Below are 15077 nucleotides of genomic sequence, written 5' to 3'. Positions count from 1 at the left end.
TGGACAGAACGATGAGACGGAGCATATTTATACGTATGATCAGCATGTTAGGTTGTGTAAATCAATACGATTGAATCTAAATAGTGATGCCAAGTTGTAGCAATTAGAATGACCTTGGAGACTGGTTCTGTTCGTGGAATAGACGGATGTAAGAGTATTGTTCAAGGGCGACGTCTTTGTTGGAATCCGTTGGCGATGCCATCACTCTAACAAAGACTGAAAAGATCGTCTTACCAGCGAGAAAGAGCATCGATACAATTTAGTTGGCACAGCAGTGAAGAATAAAGACTCAAATTCTTGCCCAAGGACAATTCATAAAGTAAATCTAGGAAAAGACATCAACGTCTATCGTGATATGTAACCTTGTAAACCCCAAACTCCCATCGCCTTGAATAGCCATACGACCATTACGGATTTTTCCACCATAACCAAATCAACACATGCCTGTAGATACTGTGCAACGCCTCACGCGCGGATGTGCTCCTCAATGATATCATAGGTCGGGAGCGCCTCAGTCTCGGCCTTGATGGTCATGGCGCGCTTCTTGTACTTGTCATTGGCCAGAATCTCGCCGACAGCCCCAGCAATGGCCTCGGGCGTGGCCTTGCCGGTCTTGAGATCGATGGCGACGCCGCTGTAGGCAGCCCGGGCGGCGACCTCGGGCTTGTCCTCGGTGTTGCCGGCCAGCACCATGGGGACGCCGTTGACGACGCCCTGCTGGAAGCCGCCCCAGCCGGCGTTCATGACCCAGACGTCGGCCTTCTTGAGCAACACGTCGTAGGAGAAGTAGTCGACGACGCGGGTGTTGGCGGGGATGGGAACGTCTTCCAAGGTGCGGCCCCTCGAGCCCAGCAGGGCGATGACGAGCACGTCGTCGCGGTGGGCGAGGCCCTGGATGGCCGGGATGAGGAGGTTGCCGTACTCGGTGGCGACGGTGCCCTGCGACACGGCGATGACCTTCTTGTCGCCGCGGACGACGTCGGCCCACCAGTCGGGGTGGTCGGAGTCGGTGTTGGTGGGCTTCCCGGGCGGCCAGCCGGCGAACTTGATGGACGGGTGCAGGTCGGAGCGGGGGTACTCGAGGCTCGGGGCGCTGAGCTGGAGGGTAACGTCGTAGCTCTGCATGACGGCGTCGAGGAAGTTGAGGGAGCGGACGGGGAAGTGGTTGGCTCCGGCGGCGGTCATGATCTTGGCGAGGGTGTCGGTGGCCGATTTGAAGAGCATGTCGGGCCCGTACATGAGGTCGTTGAGGAGGAGGTTGCGGGCCTGGCCGGAGGGCGTGGTGTCCGGGTGCAGGCCCGGGCCGAAGGGGGCGGTGTCCTTGCTGGAGGTCCAGACGGGGCCGATGTGGATGTTGAGGGTGCGGGGGAACTTGTCGAAGCCCTCGGGGAGCGGGGCGCCGTACATGAAGGGGAGGGCGCCGAAGTAGTACGACTCGTGGACGACGACGACCTCGCGGCCCGGGTGGCGGCGGCGCAGCATCTCGAGGGCGTCCTTTAGCTGGTTGAATGCGGTGGGGATGTAGTTCATGAAGACCTTTTCGATGTCGAAGACGAGCTTGAGGAAGCCTTCGGGGACGGCGGCGCGGACTTTGAACAGCTCCATGGGGAAGAAGGAGGCGGCTTCGATGGGCTCGGCGCCCATCTTTTCAATCTTGGGGAAGAACTCCTTGCCGCCTAGGAAGCTGACGTTGTAGCCCCGTGCGGACATTTCCTCGGCGATCTGCAGGAGGGGTAGGGTGTGGCCGGGACCCGGGAGGGCGCAAAAGAGGAGGTGCGGTTTGGTGGTGCCATTGGTGATGTTGTCGGTGATGCCATTTGCGATGCCATTGGTGGTGCCGTTGATGCCATTGGCGGTGCCGTTGGTAATGCCGTTGGTGCCATTGACGGCAGCGGCCAAGATGTCGCCGTTGGTCGCCATCGTAATGTTCTGCGAGGGGATCTTCCCTGATCGTAACAATCACCTCGCTCCCTTTAATGAAAGTGCCCTATCGTCAATCAATGGCCAAGCCTGCCTCGGAACCACGCAAGTCCTGTGGTGTCTCGTCTGGTCTGGTTGTGTCGTCGTGACTGTTCTTTGTTCTTCTTTTCTATTCCTCTTCGAAAAACCAAATCGAAGGCTCCAATCAATGAGGCGGCAGGGAAAAGAGACAAAAAGTCGACGTTCGAGGAAGACAACGAATGTATGTGGTTTCTGAAGGTTGGGAAATAATCTCGAAAGACGGACGCCTCGGGAGGATTCCTTTGTTCTTATGTCTCCCGCTTCGGCCCTCGTGTTTCTGGCATCATGTTAACGCGAAGGTCCGAGAGCGAGAGCCGAAAAGGAGACCGAGGCCGACAAGGAGACCTAAAAGGAGACGGCAAGGGAGGGTTGCGATTTGAGCGGGATCCTCCCCGAGCTGAGCGGAGGGCCCCGTCCACCCACGCATGGTCTCAGAGCAGTGGCACACTCTTTTCCTTCCTAAGATAAACGGCGGTCCCGGACCGGAGACGAGGATAGTGAGTGGTGACTCTGGTGAGTAGTAAACAGGAATGCAGACTCGATAGTCTGCCTGGCCAACGGTCACGACGGCGCCTCGAGACGGCCTCAACGGGCTGTTCCTGAGTGGTTCTATTAAAAGCAACCTTCTTGCCTGCATCCTGTCAGTAATAACGTCCTCTGGACACTGTGGGCCTCGCAGCGTAGCGCTAACGAATGCTTGAAGAGTGAGTGGCTTCCAAGAGATGCATCCCCCACATTGGCCACCCACTGCCTCTACACTGTGGCTCCCGAGGACCGCGACTCTGGCTCATGTTCTGACCTCCGAACTCTGGCGGGGAACCCAGCGCCAAGCCCCGGCCAGCCCGGTGCCGGACGAGGACAGGAAAAGGAGACCAGGACAACGAGGGTAACGCGGGAAACGAGGGAAACTCACCGGCGCAACGCCTTGGCTTGGACATTCGCTATATATGGACAAGGCGTTCTTCGCAACGTGCACTGGCTTCCACTGCTTCCACTTGTCTTGGGAGAACCCTTATATGCTGTCCGGTGTCTTTTGGAAGGTGATTCCTTTCCTATACCGAGACACCAAATTGAGGCCAGAAGCCAACGAGATGGTCAAGCAGGCGTCTGGCTGCGTGTCGTGGTGCGCCCAAGGCAGAATATGGCGATGAGGAAGATGCTGAAGGATGAGAAGCCGAAAAGCATCAATGACGAAGTAGGTACTGTACATACTTCGTACAGTGGTGTAGAAGGTAGTAAGTCGACACAAGTATCGAGCCGATGTACTTATCGATGCACACTTATAGCGTGGCAGTGTAAGTATATCAGTTCGACAGTTTTGTCTCGTCACTGTACATGTTAGGTACCTGTGGGGAGTACCTTCCCACTACGACAGAAACTGCTAATTGCAGTCACTACTCCAGCGTGCCTTCCATACGAAACACAAGTAATGACGCACACTATGCATTACATAAGCCGATATACGTAATCATAGCTACGTAATCAAAGCTCAGTGTATCCTCACCACCAGGCTCTCCTCTTCCTCTTTATTCCCTCGCTTCCCAGGCAAACCCTTTCCCTCGCATCACCTCCTTTTGCACTCGACACAGGCTTTTCGTTGTCTTCAAGGATAGGCACAGCCTCGTCCCGTCACTTCTTCACCATGACTCAATCCCCGTTCCCGGCTCTGCCGCTGATGATCGACCGTGATGTCGCCTGCCGCTGCAGCCTTTGTTGCCGCCGACCGACTTCGACTCCAGACTTCAACCGCTTACAGTCTCTGTTCCAAAGATGATGGGCCCCCACGACAGGAGACGACAGGAAATGGGCCTTGAGAGCGGGAGACTTGCTCACCTGCCTCGGTAGATCTCATGATGCACGAAATCATTGGGCCCTTGCCAATATGCACAGCCATCGGGCGCCGACAAGACAACCACCTGCGTTTCGTCGTTTCTGGCCACCCACCCCACCAGCCTGGCTGACTACGTTGTATCCCCCTGGTTTGGACCACTGCCTAATTCGCAGGGATAGGGTAGGTACTCCGCCGCCTTATACCCACCCGGCCATGCAGCCACTTGGTCCGTCCATTGTCGAGACTGACCGCTCTGGGATTCCCCAGGTTTCCACTTTTCTTTCTCTACCGACAGCACGCCACCAGTTCGGTCTCTTTTCTTCTTCTTCTCTCCATTCTTGGCTGAAGAAGTTCGGCGAGGCCAAGAGAACCAAGAGCTGTCAAACCGTTGCTTGTCGCTCCGCCATGGGAAGAACATGCCGACAGCCAGCCAGCTCACATGCAGTCCACACTCACTTGCTCACTCACTCACTCATACACAGCCGCTCCCCACCACCGCCTAACTCCTTGACCGAAATCGTCGTCTTCTTTAGTCTCGTGGTTTCTCATCCGACCTTTACCCCGGTGGCGTGGGCCCAGGGATGCGAAGCCCTTCAGCCCCTGCGTCATCTCGCCTCGTTATCCTCGCGGACCATCTCGTAAACTAAAAAGACCCGACAAGGACCACGCAGGTGTCAGACCAAATATCCCTCACTTGCCGTTACCTTCCTGCTTACGACCTGGCATATCCCCACTGATATGCGTCCCAACGGCTTCTGCTTCTGACATTTGGCTTTGATTTCTTCCGACTTTCCTCTACTCTACGTCTGCCAAATCTTTCGGCAGATTTTCCGCCGCCATGACAGACGATCCAAAGGAAAAGGACCTGCAGAGGAGCCTGCGCCGTGCTGATAGCAGCATGCAGCGTCAGTTCGCCGCCGTCCTCCGCGATGCCCAGAAGCTATACTCCCAGTCCGGCGCCGCACCCGAGGATCTGACCGACTTCTTGAACCCCCCCATGCGTTCCGTCGAGGACCTCCTCAACGTCGTCAACCACCAGAACGACCAGTTCGATGCCTTCCGTGCCCGCCGCCAGAAGCTCTTCCACGCCCTCTCCGCCGCCATGGACCCCCTCGAGCTCATCGGCGGCACCCTCGCCGATGCCGCCGCCGAGGTCGTCTTCCCCCCGAGCCAGGGAATCTTCGCCGCCGTCGTCCACCTCATCAACGCCGCACGGAACGTCTCATCCTGCTACGACTCCATCGTCGAGCTCCTCGAGAAGCTGCGCGACTTTACCGCCCGCCTCAAGTTTTACCTCTCCCAGCGGCTCTCCTCCGAACTGCACCAAAAGGTCGTCCACATCCTCGTCGCCCTGTTCGAGATCCTCGTCGTCGCCACCGCCGAGGTCCGCCAGGGCCGCGTGAGAGCCTACTTCAAGCGCCTCTTTGGCCGGGAGAGCCCTGTGGCTGAGCCCATGCGCCGCCTGGAGCTTCTGACCGAGGCCGAGGGTCGCCTCGTCGGCGCCGAGACCATCGCCGGCGTCAAAAAGTCGCTGTCCAACCAGGACCGCCTCCTCGAGATGATGTCGCGCGTCGACGTCCACGTCCAGACCCTCCGCTCCAACACCCGCGAGACAGCTCTCTCCGCCAACAAAGACCGCCTCCGCCACATCCTCCGCCCGTCCGTCCACCCCCAGGACACCTACGAGGCGCTCGACCGCAACCGCACCCCCGGCACCTGCGATTGGGTCCTCCGCGACCCGGCCTTCGCTGCCTGGGCTGCCGGCAGCTGCCGCTTCCTTTGGATTTGCGGCACCATGGGCAGCGGCAAATCCTACCTCACCGCCCGCCTGATCCGCTGGGGCCTCGCCAGGCTCGAGGACCCGGACGAGAACCACATGCTCGGCTACGTCTTCTTCCGCCACACCGACCCCGAAACCCGCTCCTTCGTCCAGGCCCTCCGCGACATCGCCTACCAGCTCAGCGAGGTCGACGTCTTTTACGGCAAGCAGCTGCTCCGCGCCCTCTCCACCACCGACGACATCAAGACCGTCGCCAGCGCCTTCCGCCGCCTCCTCGTCGAACCCTGCGTCGCCGACAAGTGGAAGCGCCACATTTACATCATCCTCGACGGCCTCGACGAAGCCGACCCGACCGAGCTTGCCGAGTTCCTCTCCCTCCTCGACACCCTCCACAAGCAGTCCCCCGACGGCACCCGTGTCCAGGTGGCCCTCATCGGACGGAACGCCATCTCCGACATTGTCCTGCCGCCCCTCCAGAACGACTCGACCGGCGGCCAACAGCTACGCGTCCTGCACGTCACCCCGGACAGGAACGGCCACGACGTCGTCTCGTACATCGCCGCCGGCGTCAACCAGGCCCGCAACCTCCGGGGCCTGTCTCCCGAGTTCCGGGACGAAATCGTCCGGGTCATGACGAAGCAGGTCGACGGCCTTTTCATCCTGGCCAAGTTTATGCTTTCCGAGCTCAGCCGGGAACGCCACATGCGCGGCATCCTCGAGAAGCTGCAGTCGTACCCAAAGGAGATCAACGGCATGCTTCGTCAGTCGGTCCTCCGCTTTTCCGAGACCATCACCGAGGCCGACGCCCGCGACCTGAACGAGGTCCTGAAGTGGGTCTGCTGTGCCGAGATGGCCTTGACCCTCGAGCAGATCGAGGCCATCTTGTCTCTCAAGTTTGGCGACCCGCCTCTGTACCTGGAAGAATCCCTGCGGACCCATTTTGCGTCTTTTTTCACCCTGGAGCGCGAGGACGGCTTGTCCACCGCCGACCTGGTGGAGAGGTACCAGCACCAACGCGCTCTGGCGGCGGAGAGGAACAACATGGACGGGGCCAATGGCAATGGCCAGAACAACAACAGCAAAAATAACCTCCTCCATCACTACAGCCACTTCGATCCCGCCGCCCGACGCAGCCCCGACCTCTCCGAAGCCGAGAGGGAAGTCGAATTCCATTCCAACAAGGAGACCACATACGTCACCTTCTTCCATGCCTCGGTCCACGAGTTCTTTCAGTCCGACTGCTCCACCGCCATCCGCGCTTCTCCGAACCACCCGTCCATCGGCGTCGACACCGCCGCCGCCAAGCTGCACGTGCTAGAGACCTGTCTCCGCGTCTTCACCGATCCGGATTGCTCCACCTACGGCTTCCACGGCCTCGCGCTCCAACGCTATGCTGCTCGCTACTGGCAAGGACACCTTGCCCACCTCGATCGGGCTACCGTACCCGCCGCCACCAAGGCCACCCTCGGCAGGCTACTGTACTCCATGCTCACCGACCGGCCCGTGGTACTGGCCTGGACGAATCTGTTCGAGGAGAGCCTGGAGATCTGGAACGACAAGGGCATCGACGTCGTCCGCGCCTGGATGGCCGACCCGGACGTCGTAAGCGGCCTCACCGCCGAGGGTCGCGCCTGGGCGGCCAAGGCCGTCGCTACGCCCGTGGGCGTCCTGGAACCCTTCGGCCGGATATTCGCCCAGGCCTGGCTCAAGGAGGACTTTGGCATTTACATCCCCACGCTCTTCTGTTTCGGAGTCGTGCAGTCGCTGGCCATGATGGAGCGCGGCGCCAAGTGGTCCGACTCGGTCTACCACTGGGAAGACGTGCCGTTGGAGACGCGCATCCAGAGGGCCACGCAGTGGGCGGGGCAGCCCGAGACGGGTCACTACCATCGTAGGATCGGGAGCACCCTTCTCAACCTGGGCCACCACAACCAGGCGCTGCTCAACTTTGACCGCGCCATGCAGCTGGACCGGAACATCGTCGAGACGTGCGGCCGCATCGGCGTGTGCTACGCCATGGCCGGCAACTACCAAAAGGCCCTCAACCACCATCTCATGTCCAACGTGGTGGAGGAGAAGAACCTGCGGGAGAAGAAGAAGTACAAGACGAAACAGGAATACGCCATGGCGCGCTGGCGGTTCTACAAGAACCTCTACCAGATCGCCGAGTGCTACCACAAGCTGGGCCGCGTCGAGAGCGCCGTCACGTACTGCCGCGAGGCCATCAAGCACGCCTACGATTGTCCGGCTTTCGAGCCCGAGGCGGCTCTCATGAAGATCCTGGCCGAGAATAACCGCGTGGCCGAGATTACCAGTCTGCTCGACGAGCTGGATGATAGGTACACCGAGGACGGATACTCGCGGCTGGTCTATTTCCTGCTCGACCAGATCCCGAGCGACGCGACGAGGGTCTGGATCCCCGACGCGGCGGCGCGGACGAACCGAACGGCCACGATTGCCCAGCGCTACCAAGCGGCCATCGGCATCACGCAGGAGGAGCAGAACTCCCGCAAGGAGTACTACCTCCGCAACGCCCTGGGCCGCGTCTACATGTCGGCCGAGGAGTACGACAAGGCCATCGCGATCCAAGAGGCCATCTGCTTCCAGGAATACCGACCGAGGGGCAGCATCGCCGTGCGGGTCGAGTACGCGAGCTCGTTCCGCAACCTTGCTTCGCTGTACTACCTCAAGGCGCTGCAGCAGGGGGAGGGCAACCTCCGCAGCGCGGCGGTCGACGAGTGGACGGCGAAGCTGGAGAAGCTGCAGGAGCGGCAGGGCAAATACCAGAACCGCAACGTGCCGCAGCACATGGCGGGATTCGACGTCAACGAGGCGTCCATCTTTCTGGTGCTCTTTTACCGGTTCCGTGGGCGCGTCGACGAGGCCCGGCAGCTGGCGTCGTCGCTGGTGATGGAGAACCTGGATATCCTGGGAGACGACGAGCCGCAGAACGACGAGATTGGTATCCGGAACCTCCAGCGGATCCTCATTGCCGCGGGGGACGTGCCCAACGCGCGGGCGCTCTGCCAGTCGACGCGGAAGCCCATGGTCGTGAGCAGCCACCACGGTTTGGGGGGCCACATCATGTCGGACAGCAGACGGGTCAGCTCGCCGCGGCTGGGGCTGTCGGTGTCGCCGAAGCGACGGGCGCGCGAGGTGGACCTGGCCAAGGTGTTCTCGGAGGGGGGCGAGTTTGCGCCGGCGCTGGCGTGCAGCTACTGCATACGACGGTTCGAGGTGGACGAGACGTACGTGGTGTGCATGTACTGCATCGACACGCGGTTCTGCCGGTCCTGCCTGGACAAGGCGATCAAGCGGCGGAGTTTCTCGCCGGGGCACAGCTCGGCGTGCGGGCCGAACCACAACTGGATGACGGTGCCGCCGCTGGAGAGGGAGCTGCAGGCGGGGGAAATCATGGCCGAGGGCGGGGTGCAGCGGATGGCCGAGTGGACGACGATGCTGCGTCGGGCGTACATGGGCCCGGGGAGGCGGGGGAGTCCGAGCCCGAGCAGGAGTCCGAGCCATGGGTTGGGGTTAGGTGGGCGGGACTAGCCGGTTGCATTATACCCTCTTGCGATATGTTTTTATATGGCCTAGCTTTGTGGTCACGGATTTTGATGGGCGTATGTATGAAGGAGTGTTCACATGTAGTTTAAATCGACATGATAAACAAGACGCTACCTAAAGACAAACCGAACACCTAACCGCGCTTTTCACACCCATCCGTCTAATATAAGAAATGCTCGCTATATAAAAAACGTCACACGTACTAGATAGACCCGATAGAAAATTTAAAGTCACGGAACCTAGACCTGCTGATCACCGGTCAAAGTACCACTCGTAGCAGAACCCTGATCACGGCTCGTCGGGCGAGCCAGAACATCGTCACGAGCCCGCGTCCTCTCTTCGTCAGTCTTCTTCCGCGACTGGAACAGGATCTCCGTCTTGCGGCGAATAACACGGTTGATGTTCTCCTCGGAACGCGCCGCCCACGTATGGTAGGAAGCCATGCTGATGGGGTAGAGGGGCAGGTTCTTGTGGTTCTCGACGATGCTATAAGGGTCCTGGCGCGGCACGTCCATGGAGGCGATGACGTCGAGCTCCTGGGCGATCTGCTGGCAGTAGGCCTCGAGGGGCAGGTCGTTGACGTCGTGGCCAAAGGGGTTCTCGAGCTCGCGGCCGATGAGGAGGAAGCCGAGGATGATGTAGCCGGCGGCGAGGCTGGCGGGGATGGTGATCCAGCCGAGCTCGCGGTGGAGCTGGAAGGGGAGGAGGAAGACGTAGAGGTAGGTGATTTGGGCGATGGCGATGTTGTAGGCGATGGGGAGCGGGGTGGTGAGGACGCGGTCGGTTCCCGTGAGGATGTCGTTGAGGATGGTGAGGTTGTTGTAGGCGAGGGTCTGGTGCATCGGGGTGGGGAGCTGGCCCTGGTCGACGGAGGCGTCGATGAGGACGGAGAGGTAGGAGAGGATCTCGAGCGGGAGGTTCCCGAGGGGCCGGGCGGCCTGCTTGATGGCCTTGCGCGGGTTGGACTCGGCAAAGGCGAGGCCGAGGGACTCGCCGAGCTCTTTGAAGCGGGATTTCCGCGGGGCGGGGGTGGCGGCGTCCGGGTCGGCGGCGGTGGCGGCGCGGGCAAAGGTGTCGAGGTGGGCGACGAGGTGCTCGAGGTCGTGGTAGGCGGTGTAGGGCTCGAAGCGGAGCTTGTGCTTGAGGGCGACGGCGAAGGCGAGGAGGAGGTTGAGGCAGCTGACGCGGCGGAGGGTGGAGTGCTTTGCGGGCCGGTCCGGGTGGTCCTTTGTGTGGAGCCAGATGACGCGGGCGAGGGTCTGGGTGGCGAGGATGAGCTGGGCCCAGTAGCGGCGGCCCTCGCTGTAGCGCTCGTAGGCGGTGGAGGAGCGGAAGGAGAGGCTGAGGGCGACGACGAAGCCGAGGACGGTGAGGAGGATGGAGCGGACGCCGAGTTGGTAGACGAGCTCGGAGACGACGGTGATGGCGGTGGCCCAGAGGCCGAGGACGGTCAGGGGGAGGATGACCTTGGGGAGGATGGAGCCGTGGATCTGGAGGAAGAGGGGCCACTTGGAGTGTTTCTGGGTGTCGCGGGGGCCGGTGAAGTAGTCGCCGAGGTCCATGGAGTCGTTGTTGCGGCTGAAGTAGTTGAGGGTGGTGGGGGGGAGGGCGGGGGAGGCGATTTCCTCAATGTTGGCGTGGGGTTCTTTTAGAGGCTGGAGTGGTGGCAGGGCGGGTTTTCCGTTGGGCGCTTGGCTTGGGTTGTGGTCTTTTTCGGCCTTTGTCTGGCTGTCGAGGCGACGGCCGGAGCCGTTGGGCAAGCCTCCTTCTTCGGACATGATGAGGGTCTTGAGACCACGGATCGAGGGAGGTGTCGAGGGAGGTTGTCGAGGGCCGTTGAGGAATAACGGTTGAACTTGGGTTTGTGGATTCGCGTAGAGTAAGGGAATCTGGTCCTGCCAGTTGTGTAATGACAAGGGTTGGCTAACGAGAAGGTATGAAATAAGTAAACGAGGCGACTAAAATGAATGTTGAATGAGAGACAAATCCTGGACCGTAATCTATACTCCAAGGTAATGAGCGTGGACTTGTTTATGCCGTCCTGTGACGAGTCGTGAGAGGGAAAGAAGGAAAAGAAGGCGGAGAGGAAATAAGAAGACGAGAAAGCTGACCCCTGCCCTGACCCCCTGGCCCTGACCCCCTAGCCCCTTAAACTCCTTTGCACCCCTTCGCACCAATGGGGACTTCCTAAATCAGCCAAGAGGATCGGGCCACGGCGGCCCGTGCCAGTTCTAGGCCGGTCTAGCCAACCTATGGAATTTATATTACCTTACCTAGTCACGATATTGAATTAATGCCCACTCAGATGTGCAGACGTGGAGCCCCTGTCCTCAAAATGAAACGCCTGGATAAGTTGCAGGATAAATATAGCTTGAAGATTTCGATCGGTTTAGTGGTTACTGTTCTACAACGTATATATACAACGTACGCTATGTAATGTACTCCTTAAAGCCGGTACCGGTGTTACTATACTTCGTACTAACTAAACGCGTCACGACGCGATAAACCCCCTACGACTCTCCTATAAGGCCGCGGATAAAAAGTGTTTACTTATAACAATACCCTCTTACGCTTCATAATAGGATTCCATTCTAGAGTTTCTAATAAGACTATACCAAGTCATTTAGATTCTAACCAAAGGGGTATATTCTACAAAACGTCCTAGATCCTAATCCAGGGCGGCTACTCGACACCATCGACTTACGACTGGTGGAGATGGACCCGAGTTGCCTCACTATGCCTACGGGTCCCGGCCTTTACACCCCTATCTGAGGCTCGGCAGAATTCTCGACGCATTTCAACCTCGATGCACAAGCACCAGCAGGCCTTCCACTCCACGTATCCAGGCCTCAGTTATCTACATTTCGAAAGACTTCCAGCTTCATCCTCCCCTTCATCAACGCCCAAACCCACGCTCCGCAGACAACCACCACCGCCCCGAAACCAAACACCAAGCTCCCCCCAAACACCAGGGAATGGTACGTCCACGCCCGCCCCGGATCCAGCCGCACCGTCTGACACACAATCGCCCAGGGCAGCACATACAACACATTGCTCGCCAAGCTCTGCCACAGGTACCACCGCGGCCTCGTCGCCAGCAGTACCGTCGCCAGCTGCGTCGACACGGCGTAGAAGATGTAACACCAGTCGATGGACCGCCACATGTGCGCCGCCACGTCGGCCACCTCGTCCGACCCGCCCAGGTAGCGCGCAAAGGGCCGGGCGGCGAAGAAGGTCAGGAAGAGGCACAGGGGTACTTCGACGGCGATGGCCAGCGCAGCTCTCAGTAGCGCCGGTCGCAGGATCGGGAGGATGGTGGCGCGCAGGTCGACGCGCGGCGGTCGCAGGTTGCTGATGCCGATGGCGCGTCGGAAGGCGCCCCATCTGTGGCCCGTGAAGGCGAGGGATGTCTGTTCCAGCGCGAGCACAGGTACCATGACGAGGCCCCAGCGGATCGTGTTGAAGATGCCCCAGGCCGTCGCGTACGTGGAGCCCATGGCCACGATGGTGGTGACGAGCCAGAGGTAGAGGGCGTTGCGGATGGCGGATTCGGTAAAGGTGATGATGCCCGGGCGGATGAGCACGAGTAAGGCACTTGCGCTGGGTCGGGTGGCGGTCGGTTCCCCTCCCTGCCCAAGAGAGGAAGGGGACTTGGCTTTGAATGCGTACGTGTTGCGCCAGAGGAAATAGACGAGACCGACCAGAGCAGCCGACAGGTTGCAGGCAAGCTGGATCCCCGCCTGGAGGTTGACCGTCGGCTCGTGGCTGCCCACATGGAACGTCGAGATGAGGAGAAGGTCGAGGATGATGTTCATGGCAAACTTGGCCGAGCTGATAATCAACGGCACGTCCGGCTTATCCAGCGCCCTCGTCGCATACGCAGTCGCCGTCTCGACCGCTCCGCCCAGGGCACTAAACGCGCTGATGCGCACATACGTCACGCTCAGGTGGCGCACCTCGATGGGGACAAACGAATCGGCAAAGGACGCCGCGCCGGCGACGAACGCGACGCTCATGACGAGCCCCAGCGCCGCCTGGGTCAGGATGAGCGTGTGGGTCAGCTGTAGCCGCTGGGCGAGGCTGCGCGAGGCCTTGTCGCCGATGATGACCCACGATGCGCGCGGGAGACCCTCGTTGATGACCTCGACGATGATGCCGATGTACGTGTACACGTCGGTGGTGACGACGAGGGAGGCGTCGATTTGCGCGACCCAGAATTTGGAGAGCGTGCTGTAGAGGGCGGGGAGGATAAACGAGGCGAGGTTGAAGAGGAGGGCGCCGGTAAAGGTGGTGCGACTGTGGCGGAGGGCGGATTTCAGGGCGAGCCCACGGGGGCGAGGTGCTTCGGACTGAAGTTCATCGTCGTGGGGTTCGTGTTGCGACTTGCGAGACGTGGATTGTCTGATCGCGGTCGGGACATGGACCCTCCTCGATGGCGTTCTTAGGGACCATGGTGTGTGTAGTGTGAACGAGTCTCCGGTGGATGGAACTGAGAATCAAAAGGGACCATCTGAAAGGCGGTTAGATATTCTATCACCTTTGGGGGCTGAATCTGGGTGGTTGGTCTCTGCATACGCCTCACTTCTCCCCGGACCACGCGCCGTCTCTATACTAGTCTAGGCTCTGTGTAACAGTCTAAGATGGACCCAATGATCACTCAGTACTCGCACACTCTATATCACCCGAAAATTGTATCGGTATAGGTACATGTATACAAAAGTCCAAGTCCCGACCGGCGATTTCCGGGCCGTGTTCTTCGGCAGCCGGCGTTCGCCCGGTCGACCGGCCTCGGCCCGCGAATATCTAGCCGTCTGTGTATCGGCGTTCGAGCCTGACAATTCTATTGTTACATTTACTTTCTTTTAACCTGTGGCTATTTAATACAAAACCACATACTTTAATAGCTTTGCCTTTGACGACTGTAGTCGCTAGGGGTTTCCTGGGTTTTCATCACTGAAGCTACGCCGGTCGATGTATATCAGAGTAGGAAAGTCCAGTTTCTTGTCTGTGAGTAAAGAAAAGCCGGAGATAAGCAACTTGCAGTGACGCTGTGGAACGCCGAAGCAACATACTTAAGTTCAACAGGCCTGGAAACGATGCATGGACGGAGTGCACGAACGGGAAACTGGTCTCCCTTTTCCCCTGCCCCTTTTTTCTGAACTCCTCCATTCGTTTTTCATCACATAGCTCAATAAAGAAGGGTGGACTTATTCGGACTGTGGCAAACTCTTAATCGGACTGTGGTCTAATTGATAACAGCTCTTGACAGGTTCCGCCACCTGCCAGTTCCTTTTTTTTTTTTTTTTTTTTTTTTTTTTTGCCCTCCTGGACACGATTCGATCTACTAAGTAAACCGCTAACTAACTATCACGACCATAACGGACACGCATACATAATCAAAGAGTCGTCGCCTCTGCCGCCGTATAGGATATCCCGATAGAGTCTTATCCCGATAGCCCTTATTCCACGTATCCGACCGTAAAGTTAAGCGATATAAGCTCTAAGCTCGAATACGCCAGGAAGAGGTAGCTAATCGCTTCTTATATATATAATTAATTAATAAGTCTACGAAGTTAATTAAAAACGTTTTAAAAAAAAGTCTAAAAGGTTAAAGGCATCAAAGACGTTAAACACATTAAAAACATTATAGGCGTAGTTTTTATTATAGCAGGTTATAAATTATGTGGCTAAAAAAAAAAAAAAAAAAAAAAAAGGAACTAGCAGGTGGCGGGGCCTGTCAAGAGCTGTCCTAATTGGACCACAGTCCGATTAAGAGTTTATCACAGTCCGAATAAGTCCACCCATAAAGAATGCCTCTGTTGAAGAACAATGACAAGTAAAAGAAGGGACAGACTACATTCTTCATATTCAGAGAAAAACCGCCAAAGAAAATCCCAG

At 58.5% G+C, this 15077-nt stretch overlaps 4 protein-coding genes across 5 annotated transcripts; 1 reads left to right on the top strand and 3 right to left on the bottom strand.

Annotated features, from left to right (window-relative positions):
* Positions 1–278: 278 nt before the first annotated feature.
* ACRALDRAFT_1066325 (glycosyltransferase family 1 protein) lies at positions 279–2096 on the bottom strand. Its single transcript, XM_071017324.1, has one exon. The coding sequence runs from the start codon at positions 1918–1920 to the stop codon at positions 466–468; it is 1455 nt and encodes a 484-aa protein (XP_070870876.1). The 5' UTR covers positions 1921–2096; the 3' UTR covers positions 279–465.
* Positions 2097–2100: 4 nt separating this feature from the next.
* On the bottom strand, positions 2101–3147 carry ACRALDRAFT_2061699 (uncharacterized protein). Its single transcript, XM_071021983.1, has 2 exons — positions 2915–3147; positions 2101–2632 (listed from the first exon to the last, which is right to left on the bottom strand). The coding sequence occupies exons 1-2, from the start codon at positions 2937–2939 to the stop codon at positions 2433–2435; spliced, it is 225 nt and encodes a 74-aa protein (XP_070870875.1). The 5' UTR covers positions 2940–3147; the 3' UTR covers positions 2101–2432.
* A 1523-nt stretch (positions 3148–4670) lies between these two features.
* ACRALDRAFT_2030508 (uncharacterized protein) lies at positions 4671–9164 on the top strand (the record flags this gene model as incomplete). The annotated part of the gene is made up of 1 exon (XM_071020664.1): positions 4671–9164. The coding sequence occupies one exon, from the start codon at positions 4671–4673 to the stop codon at positions 9162–9164; it is 4494 nt and encodes a 1497-aa protein (XP_070870874.1).
* Positions 9165–9418: 254 nt separating this feature from the next.
* ACRALDRAFT_2045087 (uncharacterized protein) lies at positions 9419–13631 on the bottom strand (the record flags this gene model as incomplete). Of its 2 annotated transcripts, XM_071021495.1 has the most annotated exons (6): positions 9419–10438; positions 10950–10958; positions 10982–11102; positions 11750–11788; positions 12225–13521; positions 13604–13631. In XM_071021495.1, the coding sequence occupies 6 exons, from the start codon at positions 13629–13631 to the stop codon at positions 9419–9421; spliced, it is 2514 nt and encodes an 837-aa protein (XP_070870873.1). The 2 variants fall into 2 exon arrangements, with proteins under 2 accessions (XP_070870873.1, XP_070870872.1); XM_071021494.1 differs by lacking the exons at positions 9419–10438; positions 10950–10958; positions 10982–11102; positions 11750–11788 and having other exon boundaries at positions 12029–13521.
* Between the last annotated feature and the right edge of the window lie 1446 nt (positions 13632–15077).

The sequence above is a fragment of the Sodiomyces alcalophilus genome, assembly GCF_042370955.1.
Source record: "Sodiomyces alcalophilus JCM 7366 unplaced genomic scaffold ACRALscaffold_11, whole genome shotgun sequence".
In the NCBI taxonomy this organism is placed as follows: Eukaryota; Fungi; Ascomycota; class Sordariomycetes; order Glomerellales; family Plectosphaerellaceae; genus Sodiomyces; species Sodiomyces alcalophilus.
The sequence above is the reverse complement of the archived record's forward strand: the minus strand, read 5'-3'. Positions and strand labels throughout refer to the sequence as shown.